The sequence below is a fragment of the Dreissena polymorpha genome, chromosome 10 (genome assembly GCF_020536995.1).
Source record: "Dreissena polymorpha isolate Duluth1 chromosome 10, UMN_Dpol_1.0, whole genome shotgun sequence".
NCBI classification, from domain to species: Eukaryota; Metazoa; Mollusca; class Bivalvia; order Myida; family Dreissenidae; genus Dreissena; species Dreissena polymorpha.
Window position 1 is genome coordinate 17,859,571 of NC_068364.1, and position 21,548 is coordinate 17,881,118.

A 21,548-nucleotide genomic window follows, 5' to 3' on the forward strand; every position below is an offset into this window, starting at 1 on the left:
AAGATTGTTTGATGTTTCAGCAGTCATGTACAGTATCGTTGGGCAAAATGAAATAACACGATAACGCTTTTAATTTTAAATAAATGTTTCAAACTATGATGACTTTATTAATTGTCTCCGTTATTGATTTATCATCGCACCATATTTGTCTCCAATGCAATAATATAATTTAACAAAGGTCAAATTGATAAAAAAATCTAAATTCAGTCTAAGTGTTTAATCTTTGATAATGAAGGATTTTGATGGTTATCATTTACAGATATCGATTCAGCTTTATATTTTATACTTCAGCATAACTCTTATTGGCACCTACTACACTAAATAGTTTCGAATCGCAACCGTATACATGGGGAAAAACTGTTTGTATTAACCACAGTGTCGACAAGTTATAATAGCCATAAACCGATTCATATTTCCCTATTGAATTTGTGTAATCAAGTCGTATTCTCAAACATTTACGTCACTTCTATTTTTTTTATCGTTGATATAATTCTTCTGTGTACTTTGCGTACATTGTTCGTTAATGGTGAAGAATTGTTTTGAATAAAGCTATTTTTACGAATCGTACGATAAACTTTAAAGACAACGTGTCAACGACTTACTCTACTCGTCGCTTCTATTTGCTGTTGGAAAGTTAAAGTACATTGACATGGAAATGAGAGTTTTCTTAATAGTTACACTGTTCAAATTAAATTAAATTAGATATGGCAAGTGGTAACTGTATATTTTCCAAAACTATATATTCAAATGGTTATCAAGAACTAAGCAGAATTTCAACTCGAAATAGTAGTCATACAGGACAATGTGTGGTTTCTGTGTTTGGCTACTTTACCAAAATTACATTCAAACAGTTCTAATTACGCAAAAAAAGTTAAAATGACAAACAAACCATGGAAATTATAATGTCATATACGTAAAGTACGATGTTAATAAGCTTGTAGACTTTAATTTATTAATGTTCACATACGCTTTCAAAGCAGTACGGATGTCGATACTTATTGGCGCGCTTACATGTACACAGATTCTAATACGCATTGTCTGAGTATAATGTTACAAAAATACTTAACATGATACATTCAAATTATTAAAGCGGGTATATACGATTTTTTATATGTGTTTAATTGTAATATATTGATAAAATATGTTCCAATAACACAAAATAGGCAAGAAAAAGTATACATTAAAGTCGAATTTCATAAAATGCAGCAAAGACAATTTAGCGACCCGAGCCGATAGTGACGTACATATTTTCATACAATAACCGAAGCATTCGTCTTTGTATAATAAACCGTTAAACTACGAGGGGTGTTCCAAAAGTTCGTAGATTTTCGCTATAACTTATTAGTTTGCTGGTAAAAGTCAATGAAATTTACATATTATACAAACCAATTATCACGGACTTGCATGAATTCCATAAAGCGCGTTTGAAACGCGTTGCCATAGAGACCTCAGTAACGACATGCGGCGCACGCGTGTATTTTATTATAAGTATGAGCGTTACGCGAATTTAAATTTGGTTTAAATGTCGTTGATAAACAGAATTTACGGCAAATTTCACGTTACAGCGCCTAAGTCCTCCTTACAGTCCGGATTTGGCCCCTTTGGACTTCCGCGTCTTCCCGGAAGATAAATCACAGTTGCGCGGTATTTGCTTTGCAAGAAAACAGGAACTTACAGTTGCAGCAAAGCGAATCGTGTTGTCTTTTGACGCTGACTGGTATAGAGACACTTTTGACAAGTGGATTTCCCGACACATTAAGTGCATTCGCGCTGGAGGTGATTATGTTGAAAAGATTTGACAGTTGTTTACTTCATAACGTCATTGACGTTGAACAGAAACGTTACACGTGCATCGGTGTGCGCATTGTGCACATGTTTGAATCTCTGATATATATTTATTGTTTTATGTATTTCCATGATATTTGGAGAGTAGATTTGGAAAGGATGAAATATTCTTAACATGCTATTTGTTTGTCCTTTTATGTTACCAAATGAAAGTTATAGCGAAAATCCACGAACTTCTGGAACACCCCTCGTAAGTTTAGATGCACATCGTACATGTATGGTATACATGCTGGCGAATTCGGCTGTACAGCCGTTTTCAATTTCAGAATTAAATATCTGGCTTATTTCGCATTTTTTGACACATGTTCTTCTTAACTTTTATTTTAATTTATATTGAAATATATATAATAATAAGTTTTTTACACAGTTTATATACATTCATAAATATTTGACAACATCGTATATACCCGCTTTAAATAAACTATGTGCATTTGTTAATTAGATATATATTCACAAAAATATTAACTTAAAGTATGTACGTTAGTTATTTGTACATGAATGTATTAAAACGATAGATTATTTGTGTATTAAACAAGTTCTCTTAATGTAAAATTGCTATGAAAAACAAAAGGAATTGCAGCTTTTAAAACATAAGGAATGATGAAATAATCGACAAAAATTTTTAATATCACGAATATATTTTACATTTTACAAGATTTATTTAATAAAAAAATATACTAAAACAGTGTTTCCCTTGAAGCCATGGTATTGATGAAATTTAAAATAAATATGTAAATACACAATAAGTATGTTTATAATGATGAATTTCTTTTACTGTTTATTTCTTACATATTTATAAAATAACAGCATACCACACAATTAATTGTGAAGAGAAAACAGATCAGGGACCATTGTTACATTATATGCACATTATTGTGAGACAATATATATTATCACGATCAACACTCGATATGAAGCATGTAGATACAAATATGTTTACTGCTTAATACTAGTTGCAAACACAACAAAGCCTTAATGTTTGACTGACGTTTTCTATCCAAATAGGTAAATCGATAGGATGATGGAAGCATGAAGTATTAGTTAGTCGAAATTTAGAAAATCAAGTATAAATCCAGAAATGAGCAACTAAATATTTCATTGAATAGTAGCAACTGTTAAAGTATGATCGGTGAATTTAATGCAATGATAACATGAACGCGTGTAACTGCTGAATGTGTATCTGTCACAAAACTGTTCCGTAAAAATAACATCAATATCGCTTATAATTATGTACACATGTGTTTATGTTGTTTTGTATTGAGCTGTTTGGTAATATTTAGGCAATTGGTCACTTGCCTTAAAGTCTCCATTACTCTCAAAATCAACAAAAATTTCGTTAAGTATTTCGTAAAATAAAGTTAACACCTAAACAATCAGTGTTCCTTATAGCAATAGCCACAATTTCAACGCTAGATGTGGTATGATTACATAGATTTTTGTAGATTCAAAATGCTCGTTTGTATTTGTTTGTGTCACAATTAATTCCATTTTAATTTCCCGCGAATATATCTATTCACACGACACAGGAACACCATGTTAGTGTTCATGTGTCGTATAAATAGATATCGGAAATTAAAATGGAAAAAACAACGAGCATTTTATGTCTACAGACATCTATTTTACCAGACCACATCTGGCGTTGAAATTTCGGCAATTGCCATAAGGAATACTGATTTTTAATTGGTTAAGTTAATTTAACGAAAAAGTGACGAAATTTTCGTTGATTTTGAGTAGTAGTAGTAATTTTACTATTAATAAAGGACCAACTAATTGTATATAAGAGACTGCAATACTGCTCCAGCAACTGGAGTATCACTTCTTTATATTGATACTATTGGAGCAAAGTCATATTGGCTGTTGTTGTCAGAAGTAATGTCCTGCAAAGGGGACCAAATTTTATCTACTTCAACTTCTGTGTCATGACTAGGTACTCGTCCATTCATTACGTGTTGATATGCTCCTTCATAAACGTCTTTCATCGGGTTGTATTTATTATGAATATCGTTGTTTTCTAACTCATCTCCTTTGATAGATGGTTTGTCCTTTTCATCGTAACCATTCTCATTCGACTCCATATTTGACGTATCATCTTCCTCTCCAATGTTTTGCGCCGTTATCTTCAGTGGCTCGCTAAACCTAACTTTTATGGGATCGTAGTCAGGGTTAGGTTCTTCAAGCATAGTCTCGGCATCTGCAACATCGTGCACATCAGATTGCGATTCAGTTTTACTAAGGCCGTTGCTGCCATCACTTTCCGTTTTGTTCATTTCTGCGTAAGAAACACTATCACTACCAACAGGTTTTTCACGATTGCGTTTGATTGCTTCATCAGGCATATCTTCAGAATTTAAACCCGTTTGACGCTCATTGCCCTCGATACATACACGCTGATCAAGGCTTTCCTTTACCGACGTGATGTTTTCAACTTTTGCTTCTACATCACCGTTACTGGTTTCCGATACAACATTTGTTTCGTCCTGCATAATACACACGTAGTTTTAGTTAAATGATGTTAATAGAAACAACTTTAAAATATAAACGAGTTATTACTCAACTACCTGAAACCAATTTATCTGATACGATCATGCATATGGAACAAATATTTTAATTTCGTTGTAAAACATAAACCGGAACTAAAATTAATACATTTTGTACGTTTGTGTTCGCCGATCTAGACTCGCTTTCAGGTGTTGCAGTTTCAGCATGAGACGCGCGCATCGAACTGTCCTTATTCAACGTTTCATAGAGCTTTTTGAATCTTTTGTGGCTGCGAATTAAGAAATGAATATTTCACTAATTACGTGTGACAGTCAGTAGGCTTCCAAGACTCACAACGTGTGGCAAACTTTAAGCATAGTGAACGAAGCAAAGTCGTCACGTAAAAATATGTCAAAATATGTCTTCCTAAAAAGTGGCATCACATTTGTAATTGATATGTCGTACTGGGTTTACGCTTCATAATGCATGAGTTTTTCAAAGGGGAACGTATTTATCACGACCGAACAATACATATGTCTTTGCAACCGTCAAAGAAACATTCGCATCAAAATGTAATATTTCAATATTTGCTTATTTCTTCGTACAGCTCAAGTGACGACAAGTTAAAGTTATAAATATAATAATATGTATACTTTTTAACAGTAACCCATTCAAAGATTCGACCACCACCAGAAGGATGTTTTCAAACAGTTGTGCAAATGGTCAGTTTCAAAATATTAGCAGTTCGAATCTAACTCTTCTTTCAACGGCCGACAAGAATAATACTTGCATACCAGTTAAACTGCCTGTAAATGAAGACGATCGCAATACTCGTTCCAACCAGAATAACCACCGCCATAACGATGAAACCTATCTTGGGTGCCCCCAGGTCCGAATCGAAATGTTTGGTGTCCGCACACTCGAGTGCAGAATAGAATAATGTCCGTATCTCTTCGAAGTTATTATACACCTGTCTGAAAGATATAACACATCACATTCTAGCACTCATGACTGTATTATTAAGAACAGGATATTTTTAGTTTAAAACGAGATATATGAGAAAAATAGGGTCATTGCTTCCGGATTAACTCCATGAAAAGCGTTCGTACTATTTGTATGCCCCCGGCAGGGTGGCATATAGCAGTTGAATTGTCCGTCCGTCCGTCTGTCCGTCAGTCAGTCCGACCGTCCGTCCAAAAACTTGAACATTGCCCATAACTTTTGAAATATTGAAGATAGCAACTTGATATTTGGCATGCATGTGTATCTCATGGAGCTGCACATTTTGAGTGGTGAAATGTCAATGTCAAGGTCATCCTTCAATGTCAAAGGTCAAATGAGTGGCTTCAAAGCAGCGCAGTAGGGGGTATTTTGTTTCTGACAAACACATCTCTTATTTTTATCTTCTTCTTTCACATTTAATATACGGCTCCTCTGGAGCATCGACGCACTTTGACGAGACAATGAGTCTTGGGCCCTGGGTAGAACCAGTGTTTGGTGTCTTTGAGGAAGATCGAAAGAATGCTCCCACAATAGGGATCGAACCCGTGACTTCCCGATCGATATTCGAACACCATATCCATTACACGTTTAATAAGTAAAACCACACCAACGTTGTGACGCAAATACGATAGCCAATCGCATATGCTATCAACAATCTTACATCATTGGTTAGTTTAAAACGCACACACTGACATCTTCGACTTGTCTGCATACCTGACCAGTGTGCTGGTTTCGACGGACTTCTCTGTAGGAGTGATGAAGATTCTGGACCTAGAAAACACAAGGGACAATTATAAAACATCGTAAAACAATGATCCGATACAGTTGACGAAGAAAATGGTGATAAAACCAATTTAAAGGCACACATCCGCTATAAATTAACGCTATTTCAATATAAATACAAAGTCAGTCTGAACTGAATTTGTTTTCCAAAATGCCTTGGATTTCACGCTTCCACATTCTTTACGACTGAATAGATGTTGTTAGTTTATAGGTTAAATACAGTATCTAATAGAGTCCATTCACCGACAGCAAATATAATAAAATCAAACGGGTGTCAAGTTGTTTTTTCAGTCCTCGTTAATATTGCGATTTTAAAGGTTCTTATATGTTTAATACAATATTTAACTGAGTCAATTAACAGCAAGTAGTAGTTAAGAAAACGGAAGTCCAGTTGATGTTTTAGTACTCAATAATATTACAATCTTAAAGGTTCTTATAGGGTTAACACAATATTTAAAAGTCAATTCACTGACTGCAAATATTATGTCAGCAAACGGAAGTCCAATTGTTGTTTCAGTACTCATTAATGTTGCGATCTTAAAGGTTCTTGCTTATGATATGACTGATTCAGATTTCATAATAGTAAAAGAAGTCGGATCTTAACAATTTCGACGAAAACGAAATGGTTATACAATGTGAAAGCGCTTTTTCGGTGGTACATAAACCAATCAGGTGTGCAAAAAAAGTGGTAAAAAGTAGTGTATAATTGAATTATAACATAAAAGGTTACTCACCTATGCGGAGACTTTTCGTAGGCTTTCACATGCGAAATGACTACGCTCTGGTTTAAAATCTCTGAAATTCCCCTGAAAAACAAAATGAAATACTTGGGTATAAACTATACCAACTATAATTTATGGCGTCGGCTTTCAGACTATCCCTGCTTAGTCTATCGTACTACTAAACGAGCATGACTGTCTGCCCTGAACCATAAGTCTGACCATACATAATTCGTGTATTATCTTAGTTATTCGTCATCGCAAATATTTAACTTTTACTTTCCCAAACAATAGTAGTATAAACATTATGTCAAGTACATAGATACAATTATGCACATTGTTTGTATAGGCCCTTTTTACCTTTCAAGTGTATTTTTCTTGTGTGTAATCTGTCCTTTTTCCAGAGGCGTGTTAAGTGGAACCGAGCTAGTACCAACATCTCCACTGAGGACCTTGAAAATAGTTTTGGGATACATTATGAGTATTGCTACCTTGCCGAACTGTGTGTCTACCTAATTTTAATCAACTTATACGTCTGTGAGAATGTTCCAGTTTATCTGAAAAAGTCAATATAAGGTTACCAGTATTTATATAGAAATCATTTAATAGAACAGTTATTGACTAGAGGACCATTGAATATGATCTTAAACGAATAAGCCAATTGATCTTTTTTAAATATATTGTGTTTAACTTTTTCTGGTAATGCGCAGAACATGCATTTTGAAATAAAATAACATGCAATATTACGTCAAGACGTTGTGTACTTTATTTCTCACTGTCAAACAGTTTTGGTGGTATTTAAGCTTAGCGTTTTGGTATACTAGTTTTAACCCAAAATGAAATGTCTGAATTTACTAACGGAACTGTAACGATACATTCATGCGTGATCTCCAAGAGAGTTTCAATAGAAGATCGATATATATTTTTCCTCATCTGAAGTTATTTATAATACAATAATCTATATAAGCATGCGTTCGAACTGAAGATTGCTAACATAAACAACAGCCGATGCCTCGTATCGGGGTGTTCCTTGGTCTGTCGCGATGACTACAAGTTGCTCAATATCTCTGACATGGTCTGGACTAACAAGACTGATTTCCCCGGATGAACCGTTGATAAAGTACGATTTACCGCTGAATAACAGCAAAACACGAACATACAGAATGAAAATCCGGTTTCGAGAATGCTCACAGTGTTTTTCCGATATAGCCACAAAACAAGAAAATACGTTTGAAATTATAAAGATAATCTACAAAAATTATAATTTACAAAATAAATAATTCATACAGGCGTATACTAACATTGTGTAACGCATGAGTATTGTCTTATTTAGCTTTACGTTACGGACGAGTGTTTATGGGTAATATAACCTTTCCTTAATATACCAGTATATCAAAAAGTCAGTGGATTAACACTTACTCTCCATATTTTAACGACAAACCGATTGCGTATGCAAGAGCTTGAAATGCAAAGAGGGCAGATACATATTATTCTAAAAATTAATGTCTACATATACTGTTGATCTAACCTTCTGGTTTTGAACGAATAATTCACAATTCCGTTGTCGCCGATGTCAGAATCATTTGCCTAAAACATTACTAAACTCTCAATGATGCAACTAAAACAATTTATTATATAATTTGCATAATATGAAAAAAATGAATACTATATATTTAATAGTATATTACTAGAAAACAATCTTATTTATCAGAGTTAAGAAAATTGCGATGTTATTTATACTTTATTCTTATGACTGTGTTAAGAACAATCACTTAAAAACGTCGTTTAATCATATTTGGTTTAGCCTAGATTCTTGCTCTACCGCCTTTTGCAGATGTACGTTGTAACAGCAAGAAACGATGTTTTTGTGAACAGATGGACTGTTCTCATTAATATGCAACGATAAAATTATGCATGAGGCATTCTTCTGTACTCGCAATAGTAAATGAAGATTCAAACACGAATTGAAAAACATCTCATTATACAAACAACTATTATTTAAAACAATGAGCTTTAAAACATAAGGTTACCCCATACGTACACGAACTATTCCGACGATTTGTCCCTTTTCAGTGGTGTTTCCCAAGTATAGTATGTACATGTCAGGTTGAAACACGGGAGCATTGTCATTCCCATCAAGGATGTTTATACTAATGTTGATGTTGCATTTGACCTACAATAGAGTTAAAATATTGTTGTGTCATATAATTAACACTAGAAAACGGACAAAACGTTTTGGCAAAATGTCGTAACAGTAATTACAGTGTATGTTAAAAAAGTACAACAGGAAGATATCATATCTGACCTTGAGATTAATGCTTTGTAAATGACTAATGCGTTTTACACAGACAATAGATTATCGTCTATGGTTTTATTTCTTGTATACACTAGTGAAAAACACACATATATTTTATAGATTAACGTTCAGTAAAATTGTCAACACCATACCTGTATCGCAGTAATCAAATTATGTAGATTATGTTACTCAATATTTATAAATGCTAATTAAGAAAAAGAGGATCGTTCTTATGATCTTACACCCACTGTGATTGCATACTTTGTTATAAATGAGTGCAGGAATTTAGTTTGACAGCAATTAACGTTCAGTAAAATTGTCAACACCATACTTGTATCGCAGTAATCAAATTATATATAGATTATGTTACTCACCATTTATAAATGCTAATTAAGAAAAAGAGGATCGTTCTCATGATCTTACACCCACTGTCATTGCATTCTCTTTTTATAAATGAGTGCAGGAATTTAGTTTGAGGGCGAGCCTTTGGCTTTTTGTATATATCAATAACGTCGCGTCATTTAACTCAATTACATCATGCGGTTTGTCGCTCAGAGAATAGGAGAAATTAAATTGCTCACAAAGTGCTGAAACACAAGGGAAAGATACTCGTATTCGGTAAGCATAACACGATAACAGCATGTGATATCTGTGATTTACTAACCTGTCCATACTGGTAGGCTTGAACCAGAAAGTCATACGTCGAATTGTTTTCCCTGTCTAATAATCCAGAGGTCTTCAAAATTCCGCTAAAACACATAAAAGTCAATCCTACGCGTTATACTAAATGATGTTATTAATAGCAGTGCAGCCTCTTATTTAAAAGATATAAATAAAAAAAATATTTAGAAGACATAAATAAAAAAATATTTAAAAGACATACATAAAAATTATAGGCCAGTTAAACTTGTTGAACTTAAATAATGCATGTATTATTATCGTTATCGTTAATTATCTTACAAACAAACAAATCTTTAGTTTTGCTGCGCATGAGGTAGTCTCCAGGGGACTTTAGCTTGGGTGATTGCATAGCAAAAGCATCATGATGATGCATTGATGTGTTAACAACAATAATGCAAACGTTATTTTTGCGTTTGCGTTATTTTAATTCAGTTTTTGTTGATTGTAATTGCAAACCGAGTCGCAAATGTTTTCGAAAAAAATCATAAAATAATCAATTAAAAATTAGTAATATATTAGCTCACAAACATAAAATAGACGCAACTTAAATGATTAAAAACAACACGCAACCTTAGCTTACATATAATGGATATTCATAAGCGACGGTGTTTATTAGTTTAATATATCTTAATACATTTTAGATATAGATAAAGTACACTCGTAAACATTTTGTAAACTACACATGGGCAACGTTTGAAAATTTACATTTACATTATTTTATTGTATTTCATTTTACATTATTTTATCTCGCTGCACTAACATATCATATCTCGATAATATTCAAATAAACCTAAATTGCACTGGTATGATTCTAATTTGTATACAGATTGGAAACCATACTCAAATATTAAATGCTTTAAACACGTTATCTTAGTAATACGTTTCAAAGCACTATTTTTTAATATTTTGGAGTGCCTTCTTTGCCAGATGATTTAAAGTGTTTCAGTGAGTATAGTTATAGTATGGATTGAGGTTACAGCTTCATTTTCACAATGTATAGCACCCAGTTATTGGCAAAAGCACAGAATATCGTGTGAGAATCATTCACGTGTGTCTTATTATTAATTATATAATTATTCAGAATGACTGCGCGAAGTGGCCGAACCAGATTAAGAAACCATGCAAACGTTTTCCTATGAATCAGCCGATTTCAACTTGTGTATATACCAAGACCACATCGTAACAGTTATCTTTATAATTAGTAATTGGTGTTAAAGATGAACAGAACAGAACACAAATAAATCTACTATAATTGTTTAGTAGTATGTATTACAAGTTTGTGTTATTGTCGTGTGTCTAAATAATAGTGCAGGTGTAATGTACTAGTACTCATCTTTGCCAATATCACAGTACAAGTAATAAAACTTAATACAAGACCTACTTGGCAGATACACCAAACGGCACTGCAGTTATACTAGGTATTACTTTATACGTCACACCTGTGCCACCACACTGTAAATAATACCATATATAATTATATAAAGAATGTTCAAACGCTTGAAACTTGTAAACATATATATGTTTTCCGAATTTGCTGTTTATCGATTAAGTGCAAAATAGAAGTTTTAAGCGTTTGAACATTCTTGACCAACAGTAAGTATTAACTGAAAATTAACAACAAACATACAGTAATTACATTGTATGAAACTTTCCGAGAGACAAACGTACAGATAATGTATCAATCCATAGACATCAGTAAAAATATTCTGCTAATGGCATTGCTATACAACTGAGAAATAAAAATAAAATACAGACAATAATTTTCGAAATTTACCATCAGTTGAGCGACGTAAGTATCGATTAAAACGGATTCCGTGACGTTAATGTTCTGACGAGAGTTATCCACAGTCTCATTGGCTATCCTAGCAACCGCTACCGTAGTAACTGAGCATCGCCTAAAGCGATACGTTTTTACACATTAAGATAAGTAAGTAGGTTTAACAAAGAGATATTTTTTATATTTCTGTGCATATTTGTCCAATATGTTAACCATCAAACATCCAATTATATGTGTTTTGCAGTGGATTTATTATTATTTGATAGCATTTCTAAAATTGAAATTGAATATTGTTCTTATGTATAAGTATTTGAAAATGACTAGTAGGTTATCTGTTCTGTATATGAAACAATTGATGATACTGACCTCGCAATAGGATTATAAGGATTGTCACAAGCCTGAACAACAAAACGGTATCCATCACATGGTAGACAACCTCTGCTCATAACAATAACCCCGGTTGTTTTGTTGATAATAAATGGACTATCGTTATAACATTCGCCTGCGTTCATGGTCCTGTTAACTATCTCATAGTCGAGAAGAGCGTTATCGCCAGTATCCTTATCAGTTGCCTCAACCTGTGTCATGAAAGCAATCGCCACTATACGATCAACAACAGATACGGTTAAATGTTAGTACAATAAAAAAATAAAATCTGCAGAATGCCGAGATGAGGTAATAGCACAAAAAACAACAGGGCGAATCCCGAAACAATAGTTAGTAATTAATATCTTTCTAACTTCATATTGATCGGCAGGGTAATATTTATAAACAAGAAATAGACGATGGAATCTTTAAAAAAAATATGGGAAAAGCAATACACGAAGGACTTCAAAGCTTTGGTAAAAAAATGAGAGCTCACAGGTAGTCGAGGATTATGGTAAGGAAACTTTAGAATTCCAAGGACAGAATGTTAAATTTGTATAGAGTGTACATTTGACAGATTATCTTTAGAACACGTATTACCTTTCCTATAGACGTTCCATCAGATTGATTCACATACGTGAAACTGAACTCAGACATATCAGGGATACCGAAAACTGGATTGTTGTCGTTTATATCCTCTAGACGGATGTTCACTGTTAGGTTGTTTTGACCTGCTTTGCCATTATGTGTTAATGGTTCAATCTACGAAAATATAAAAACAAGTAATTTAAAATTATATTAATGTAATGTTACAATGAAGAACCGCTATAATGCCGTAATGCGTGCCTTTAAATAACCCTCATGTTGCTAATAGTTTCTTAGTTAATTTTATGTTGTAAAATATTGATGGCATAATAGCATGTAAATGCAAAATGTAAAATGTAAACCAGTTGATACTTACAATAACGGTGATATTTTCCTGATTTTCCCTATCAATTTTCGCCGGATCTTTTACATTCAATGCTGCCGAAAAGTTGTCAATTTTAAGAAGCTGAAACGCCTCTGTGTTGCTAATGATCCGATAGGTAATGAACCCGTTTTCTCCCTGAAATATATGGTGTAATGTCCATCGCCGACAAAGAAATGTCGATATTTCATGGTAGGAACACGAGCTGTATAAAAGCTTAAAATAAGTTGTAACTACATTGAAAGTGAACATTTAGAAACACAATTTTGAATCAAATACCTATGTATTTGTAAATCAATAAGAAAAACAACACAGAACATTGTCCAGATGAAAAGGATGCCTAGCATTCCCCACAATACACATTTAATTTGTGTCTCAAGTCTCCGCTTATGTACAAAAGGCCAATTTTGACAATTCACCTGCAAGTGTGACCTTGAACTTTTAATTAAGTAGACGGGTGTGACAGGCAACACGATTTCATGACAGCAATGTTTCTGGCCAATGGTCTTGAAACATCATGCACAATAGACAAATTGTGGTTGTGAAAGAAATTTGTAGGCTGTTTTATTGCCAAATTTACTGTTTTCACTTGAAATCAACCAATTTGTGTTAATAGAAATGGAATGGGCACCCAAAAAGCGATACGACATACAGTGCGACTACTATATGCCGCCTTCTAGGAAGGGTTGCGTAAACACAATACACATACTGCATCGTTATCCAAAGCCCTCACGTTATACACGTGTGTACCAACGACTGAATGTTCTAATAACACCACGTCGTCAACATCCGGTCGGAACAATGGTTTGTGATCATCTATGTCTACGACGTTAACGCTTATAGTTGCTTGAGCGGTGCGCGACTGTGGGTTGTCAACTTGATAAGCCTTAACAAGAAAAGGGCAAAATAAACTGCGTCATAAAATGTAAATATTATGATCACAAACACAAGAACATCCTCTAGGAATCTAACAGTCTAACAGGCAACTTAAATTCAAAGAATATAAATAAAATAAAGTTTGAAATTATCACAAAACATTAATTCTAAGAATTCTGCGTGAAAACAAAGATATGTACGTATACAGCAAATTAATTAAATAGGGTAAAACAATATATTTATTATGTTACTTTCTCGTATTGTATTGATATTAAATCTCAATAGTATTCTATGAAATTAGAATCAATGTATTTAAATACCGTGCTCAATACAATTTGACGGAGTCTGAAAATATGAAACAAACTCAGCAGGCATTATAAAAATTCATAAAACATACACATCACATGTAATTCTTTCAATGAGTTACATCACGTTTGTTTAGACAAAACACAATGATACCATTATTATGTTGTATGGAAAAAATGTATTAAATGCACCACTACCATTTTGTTTAACAACGGCGATTACCTCGATGATGAGGCGGTAATTCGATTGTTTTTCATAGTCCAATACTTCCGTAACATTGACTGTCCCTTTGTCAGGGTCGATAGTAAAAAGGTGCGCACCAGTAGATGGAGTAATAGCTGTAACAAAAGACTTGCGCACCAGCAGATGGAGTAATAGCTGTAACAAAAGACTAATAGCTCCACCACGAGATTATTAACAACATCATAATCTTTATGTTACATCACTTTTAGCTGTTTCAAATATTTTTTCCCGTAGAATATCACATACATACGTGGAAAAGTACATACTTGCATACAAAGCTTCTCATGTAGTATTCAGAAGTTCATGAACAAAGTATTTCATGTACAGCTACTTGATGTGTACATACATATACGTGTTGTACATTGAGCATACATTCATATACAAATCTTAATGTGTTGTACTCAATGTATTTTACAAAACAAAGTATCTATTACATAACTCATAATCATAAAAACATTTGCACATAAGAAAATTAAGTAGTAAGTGCTGACTTGCAATATATAAGAAAATATAAAATTGATTATGCAGAGTTTACAAAAACTTATGTGCTAAACATTATTAATATTATGTGGTGTTATTTGTAATGTCGGTATATGAGATGACAGTAAATATTTTTACAAGGGACCATATTCTTAATTCTTCATCTGATTTAATTGTTTTTGTAAATTTTAAAAGCGTGCTTGATACTATTTACAATTTCATACTTGAAGGGATTCTGTTTCTTCTCTGACAATGAAAGATATATCGTTTAAGCTCTATGCATACTATGTTAACATCGTTCATTTTTGGATTAAAAGAGTCTCTATAAGCCTTGTATTATTTATACAAAAACGCTGCATTTATTCTATGCTGAAGCTGATGAAGACCGTGAGGTCGAAAGCTTGGCCTACTTCTACGAATAATATCAGCAACAAATTTAATAATTTCTTTTGTAAATGGATAGTACCAGAACAAGTGCATTATACTTTCACCTTCAATTTTACAAAATGAACATACATTATTTGCAACGTTTTCATTTTGAAGTATGGGATTTTGTTCTGTGGACAGTTGTGCAGTAGAGCCATCTGCTATATATTTCATTAGTTAGATTGAATACGAGTGAAAGTGCTTTTTCCAGTCAATATTAGACAATTCTAAGTTTCATTTTGTATGACAAGCTAGAATGTCATTGTCTTGAATTAATATTTAATAATTAAATAAATATGTTTCACTTCGTTTTATGTTACACCTATTCATTTACAGTATGTAATATTACTTTTTGGAACACTTACAATTTGAATGGATTGAATAATATATTAGACAAATAAAGTTAAGGCGTGGATAGTAGTGTCATCAAAATCGGCACCAAAAAAATCTACCAGTCCAACATGAATGCCTGTCGGCCGTCTTTCATATGATCGACGTATACATAATTTAATGCACAGCTATACCCTTTAAATATGCAGCGTGCGAAATTTCATTTCAATTACAAAATATGAAATAAGTCTTTCGAAGGACGAACTTTTATCCCAGATGGCTACAGAGAGTAAGCCATTTTGTTTTGTGTCGAGAAAAACTAAATACCACGAACTACTTTTCTTTGTTTGAATATAAAATGTGACAAGTTTTGTGTAAATAAAAAAAAGAAAATCATTCATAGGACAATATTTTATCCAAGATTGCCATAAAACTCCCATTTGAGTATGTTTATAACAGCGTTACACAGTATGCGAATTAAGTGTATATAAATTATAAAGGTGTTTTTAAATCTGCCAAACGGTGAAGACGCAATTGGCTTTACAAAAAGACACCTGGTCTCAAAAAATAAACTATGAAGGACGCCAGCAGGCAATTTAATTTATATTTTGTGGCAAAAACAAATTCAACAAATATGATACTGTATTGTTATGGACATTTGCTACGCAACAAACTGTAATCAATTGAAAAATTGATGCCAGTTATATAATTAACAGAAATACATCATGCAACACCAACATTCTTGAAAATGAAGCCTTATATTTTTCAAGTTAAGAAAATTAAATTCATTAAGTTGTTCTACGGAAATACCATGAGAACCGTAATGAATTGTACGGGAATTAATATGTCCCATCCTACCACTTCGTCATTACATAAGGCGTGCCAGCTTTAATGTAAATATAATATAAATTGAAGAACTTATTTGAAACACACAAATAAGCTACGAGACCAACTAAGAAACGAACCGACCAGGTTACAAAACGAACCAACCAGGTAACAATGCATACCCCATAACACAGCTTTATTTAAAAGAGAAAAAAACAACAAGTGACTCACTTCTTAGTTTGTATTTAATGGTCGCGTTAATGCCGAAATCTTGATCATATGCGGACATAACCGGCGTTGTATTGTATGGTCTATTCACTGTCGCGTTGTCCTAAAAAAACACAGATATCGAACAATAGTGTATTATGTAAACTGGTAAACAATAAATGTTGAAAACTTTTTGTCAACGTGATTTGTGGAATTAACACCCGAAACGACCACATATTAACGAATTGATATTAGTACTTCAATGCTATTAAATCAATCATAAATAATGTTATTTAGTCAACAGTAAACAATTTAATGTTGTCTAACAGCAATGTGTGCATAATGACAATATATTTGAAATCATTTCAAATTTAAACACGGTTTTCATAGACATCAGCAAACCCGGTGCGAAAATTTTATTCGTGATTACAGTAAATGTCACGGTCTGTTGTTAGTGGTAGACGAAATGCTCACGATGTGTAACGTTATAAGCGGTTATTGACAATTGTAAATTAATCAGAAAATTTCCATCAGCATTAAATGTTTTGTTTTTAATCTAAGTTCTTCACACAAATCTATTAGTAACATCACCCCTTCAGCGATATCCAGTCTGTAGTCAATACCGTCTTTGATGTTAAATGTCGGATTTTGGTCATCTTCGTCAATAATCTCCACATAGATTGTCGTTGTTGCTGAACCATTTATACCCTGTAATGAGCGTCGTACAAAGATTCCATGTGTCTGTCATATAGATCTTGATCAACCAAACGTGAAAATAGGTTGAACAGTTTATTAAATTATCATCAATAATTTAATCAACTTAGATAACCAATGAAATTCTTCCAATCGTGAGTTGGTCAAATTATACTTACAGATTGTTCAATCAAAATATCACAAGATCATTTATATACTCTTAAATGTGTATTTGTAATAATTATACGCACCAATATGTTTACGCAGCCTATTCATTTCAGAATAAAATAATTCCAAGTACAAAATACAACTAACCATATAAGTTCCTTCGATTGTCAGGGCATACCCAGTGCTTTTCTCATAATCGATATCGCCAAATGTATATAAGGAATTTCTGTTACTTATGGCCCGCCAGAAAAACGGCACAGATTCAGTCTGACGAAAGGTTACCGTAAATAAAATATAAAACGTACTAAGCAACTGAACACGTTTCAATTAATGCACTTAATGTAGTTGTATAAAAGTTTATATTATACGCATGACTTTGGTATACATATTACATCATTGCACTCTAAGTGATAATATATAGTTATGTCAACAAAACGTTTCCTTTTGTTTTTATAACATACATGCATCAATCAATATTATTTTCTCTTTTTTCTTTTTTACCAGAATATTAATTAACAAATTATTTTGATTGGAAAACATCTATACTAGTAGATTAAATTGATTGGAATAAACTTACCTTTAGTGCGAATAATTTTGGATAGTTCCACGAGGTTTCATCTCCATTGTAACAGTTACCCATCGCGAGATTTACTCCCAGTTTATCGGAACCGATTTGCAGCAATGTTGCATCTTTCGTATTCTTCAAATGAACCGAGCATACAAATAAGAAATGATAAAAGTTATGCCCATGACATAGACTTTTCTTTGTTTAATGCAATAAAAAAACAACTGCGATAATGTGCTGATGTACCGGTAGTATTAATTACAAATATAGCTGGATACTTAAATTCGATTAAAGTAAGATCCCATTTTTCGTAGGGTTCAAAGTTCGATAATAGATGCATAGTCCTTAAAATTTCAAAAGTGTTCGCATTGTGTGTTACCTCTGCTATAGTTGCAGTATAATTTTCTTCTTTGAAAGATATGTTGTAAAATGCGGTTCGCACAATGGTCAGTATAAGAATATTCTAAAGAAAAAAGAAAACACATATATACAAACAATGTTAAGATCGTACTAATAACATAAACTGTTGTTTACTATTATATATCTGCATTAATGCAAAATTTCTGACAGGCAACTTGCAGACGCTGCCTTTAAAAGACGACTTTTCGTGCATATAGAGCATGTTGTATTATTTATTCTTCCACAACACGCGCATACCTTCGCATTAACGAGTTTAATGGAAAAAAGTACAAGTAATCGATGGAACAGCCGTAGATGGAAAGTATGGGCGGAGTTTCGTCAGAAATAGTACATTGAATTTAAATTTAAAAGATATATTAGAATGATTATTCAGTACAAAGCCGTGTTAGAATCTAAATAATACGTGTAGGTAATAGTTCTTTGTCAAATTACCCACGACCGTTTAGATATGTGGAATCAAATCACCGTGCTTCGCACTCTTCTTTATTTAACCCCTGCGAATCTTAACTTCCGACCGTTCATTTTTTTACAACAGACTATGACCTACAAATATTATTTCTTAATTGTATACACTACCGTCTGCGAACAGTCGCTTGTATTGAATTGGCATACAGGCGTGTCAATCTGAAACAATACAACACAGAGATCAAGTGAAAGTGTGATGCGGGCAGTGTTTAGTTATGTGCTTCCCGACAAGTAGCGTTAATAAAATATAATTAAGCAATTCGAAAACAATCCAGAAAGAAGTCCTGTATGGTAAAATTGTATTCTAATTGACATGACATCATACATTTAATATTCAGCCATTCACGTGATGATCGAACAAGTATATATACGCGGTTTTTAATTAAATTATATTTTACAATTCAATAGCAATGAGCCCTTATAACCTTGGTTGAAATCACGTTTCTTGGGATGTACTATTTACAATTTCTCTCATAGTTATACACAAGTTATATATGATTAATTTTATAATTGTACGCTTACACAAAGAGTCGTTAGTTTTGTTTTTAATACAAGTTTTCCGTTCGATAGTTCCAAAAAGTGTGCGCATCCACTATATTGTGTAATATTTCCGGTGGCAGTAACCACTACATGCCCTGAAAAATACGACATAAAATTGTGCATAGCTACAACTGTATGTATGTATATTGCAAGAGAATGTTCATGTGTTGAGTAAATATAACCAAAGAACTATCATGTTTACATATCAAGAATCGGTATCAAGAAAATAAATGCTAAGACAGTCAATAGTAGAAAGGTATTTGGTAAGCCCGTATGCTTATTTGAAAAAAAATGTATGTACCGGCAAATACAATAATATTTGATTATATTTAATAACACGGGCTACTGAACTCTAAATCGATAGTTTTCGACTGCCTGATAAAACACGATAAATCGAAATGTATTTCGCTAGTGTATGTCAACATTCAAAATTACATAAATTAAAATGTTTACAACATTCAAGTTTTGCCAATTGCGTGTTTACACGCTTTAACATTATACATTTGAATAAAAAGGCGTTTCTAAGTTGAGTTGTGGGAACTTACTTACCAATAAGTGCTGTGTCATTGACCTCAACAACATGAACACTGCCCGAGCAATTATAAATTGCTCCTGAAAAAGATTTCATACCCTTGTTTAATATTTTGGCGAGTAAAATTGTAACGTATAATAAAGTATATTTATTAATAAATATTTATTTTTGTTTTATGACGAATGTAAGCATACGATAAACGAGTCCATGATAGGTATTCGATTAGCATATTATCTTGGATGATTATATTTATATCTTATACGTGTACATGGTTTAACTTGATAAATTTACACAAAAGGAGTAATGTTACTCTATATTAGTATCCGCTTGTATCACAGCATTTAAATTGATCATAAAGATGTGACCAATACTGCCAAAGTCTCCTTTTTTGTTTATCAGAAATATTTAATCCGAAATTAAGCACCAAATCATGTCCGAGTAGTCAATGTTTTGTATAGTTCGTTAACTTACCTTCGGGCGTGTGTATAAACAGACTTGACATGGCCACCACGATTGCATTAAAACTAACCATTATTTGCTGAAAAAAAAGAATCATATTATTAAAAATTGTATACTACGCATCAACGACAAGTAATCCATAGAGAAGGTACCAGTATATAGACGAACTCTAAGAAAATAAATACATTCGTGCCTTAATAATTTCTACTGTCGTTGTTTATCTGACAAACCTTTTAAGTATACTATGTTTACAAGTATGATAGTCCTGCAAACGAAGTTTAAATAGTGATGTTATAAAAGCTTTTTAAATCAAATTGAACCCGTATTATCCTATGCGGTGATCTGGAAAAGCTTTTTTTTAAATAAATTACACTCAATGTATATATGTTTAAAAGTATTATTTTAATTGATTTAATAAAAGCACTTATAACTAGATGATACGTTAGGGAAGGCGATGTTCCAACCAAAACTTTAGCAATTTGTTTAATCAAAACCTCAGTTACCACGTTATTTTCAAACTATGTTCGTTTTAACGGGTATTTGAATATTGGTATTTTAATTATCACACGAAATGCTAACGAAACAAATTATGTATAACTTATATACACATGACATTCAAGTCCAAGTACAAGAATCAACAAAATTCAAAGTATTTGGGTAAGAATATGTAAATCCACACCAATATTCTTATAAAGCAGTAACTGTCAAACACACAAAGCTGTCAATGTATAAATATTGATTTCCATACCGAATGACACGTCATTCAAGGTCTGCCACTGTGGCTCAAATGGTCCTAGATAAGCAGAAGCACATGTTTATTATGCGCCATATCTCTGCATTTTTTGCCTGGGGCGTAGCCCCATGGCCATAGTGATAATTCCAATTTCTGAGCCTTTCCGAATTGGCTGGCTGCCAAAAACCAAAGTCCCAAAACTCCGATTAACCACTGAATCCATGCGCTATAAAAGTAGTTGTTCGCAGATCTCAATAACCCTCCCTGTAAATACAGAACATCTCTATATAACATGACAGTGTCATAAAAAGTGTAAAAAATAATATTGAAGCAAAATTGCTAAGCATTGGCTACGTCGTTGATTTA

General features: G+C 33.0%; 1 protein-coding gene across 4 annotated transcripts; it reads right to left on the minus strand.

Annotated features, from left to right (window-relative positions):
• Nucleotides 1-911: 911 nt before the first annotated feature.
• LOC127848377 (protocadherin-11 X-linked-like) lies at nt 912-21,257 on the minus strand. 4 transcript variants are annotated; one of them, XM_052380803.1, is made up of 27 exons: nt 21,198-21,257; nt 20,462-20,528; nt 20,008-20,070; nt 19,441-19,553; nt 19,030-19,077; nt 18,413-18,496; nt 18,046-18,168; nt 17,616-17,735; nt 17,199-17,315; nt 16,632-16,731; nt 14,319-14,434; nt 13,624-13,800; nt 12,909-13,052; nt 12,548-12,709; nt 11,948-12,159; nt 11,579-11,699; nt 11,186-11,256; nt 9,788-9,872; nt 8,869-9,000; nt 8,356-8,414; nt 7,822-7,960; nt 7,188-7,279; nt 6,843-6,914; nt 6,040-6,096; nt 5,118-5,297; nt 4,501-4,612; nt 912-4,322 (listed from the first exon to the last, which is right to left on the minus strand). In XM_052380803.1, exons 1-27 carry the CDS (start codon nt 21,210-21,212, stop codon nt 3,666-3,668), a joined length of 3,438 nt encoding a protein of 1,145 aa, XP_052236763.1. In that variant the 5' UTR covers nt 21,213-21,257; the 3' UTR covers nt 912-3,665. The 4 variants fall into 4 exon arrangements, with proteins under 4 accessions (XP_052236763.1, XP_052236762.1, XP_052236764.1 ...); XM_052380802.1 differs by having other exon boundaries at nt 913-4,322; nt 4,492-4,612; XM_052380804.1 differs by having other exon boundaries at nt 913-4,322; nt 4,492-4,612; nt 21,129-21,213.
• Nucleotides 21,258-21,548: the final 291 nt, after the last annotated feature.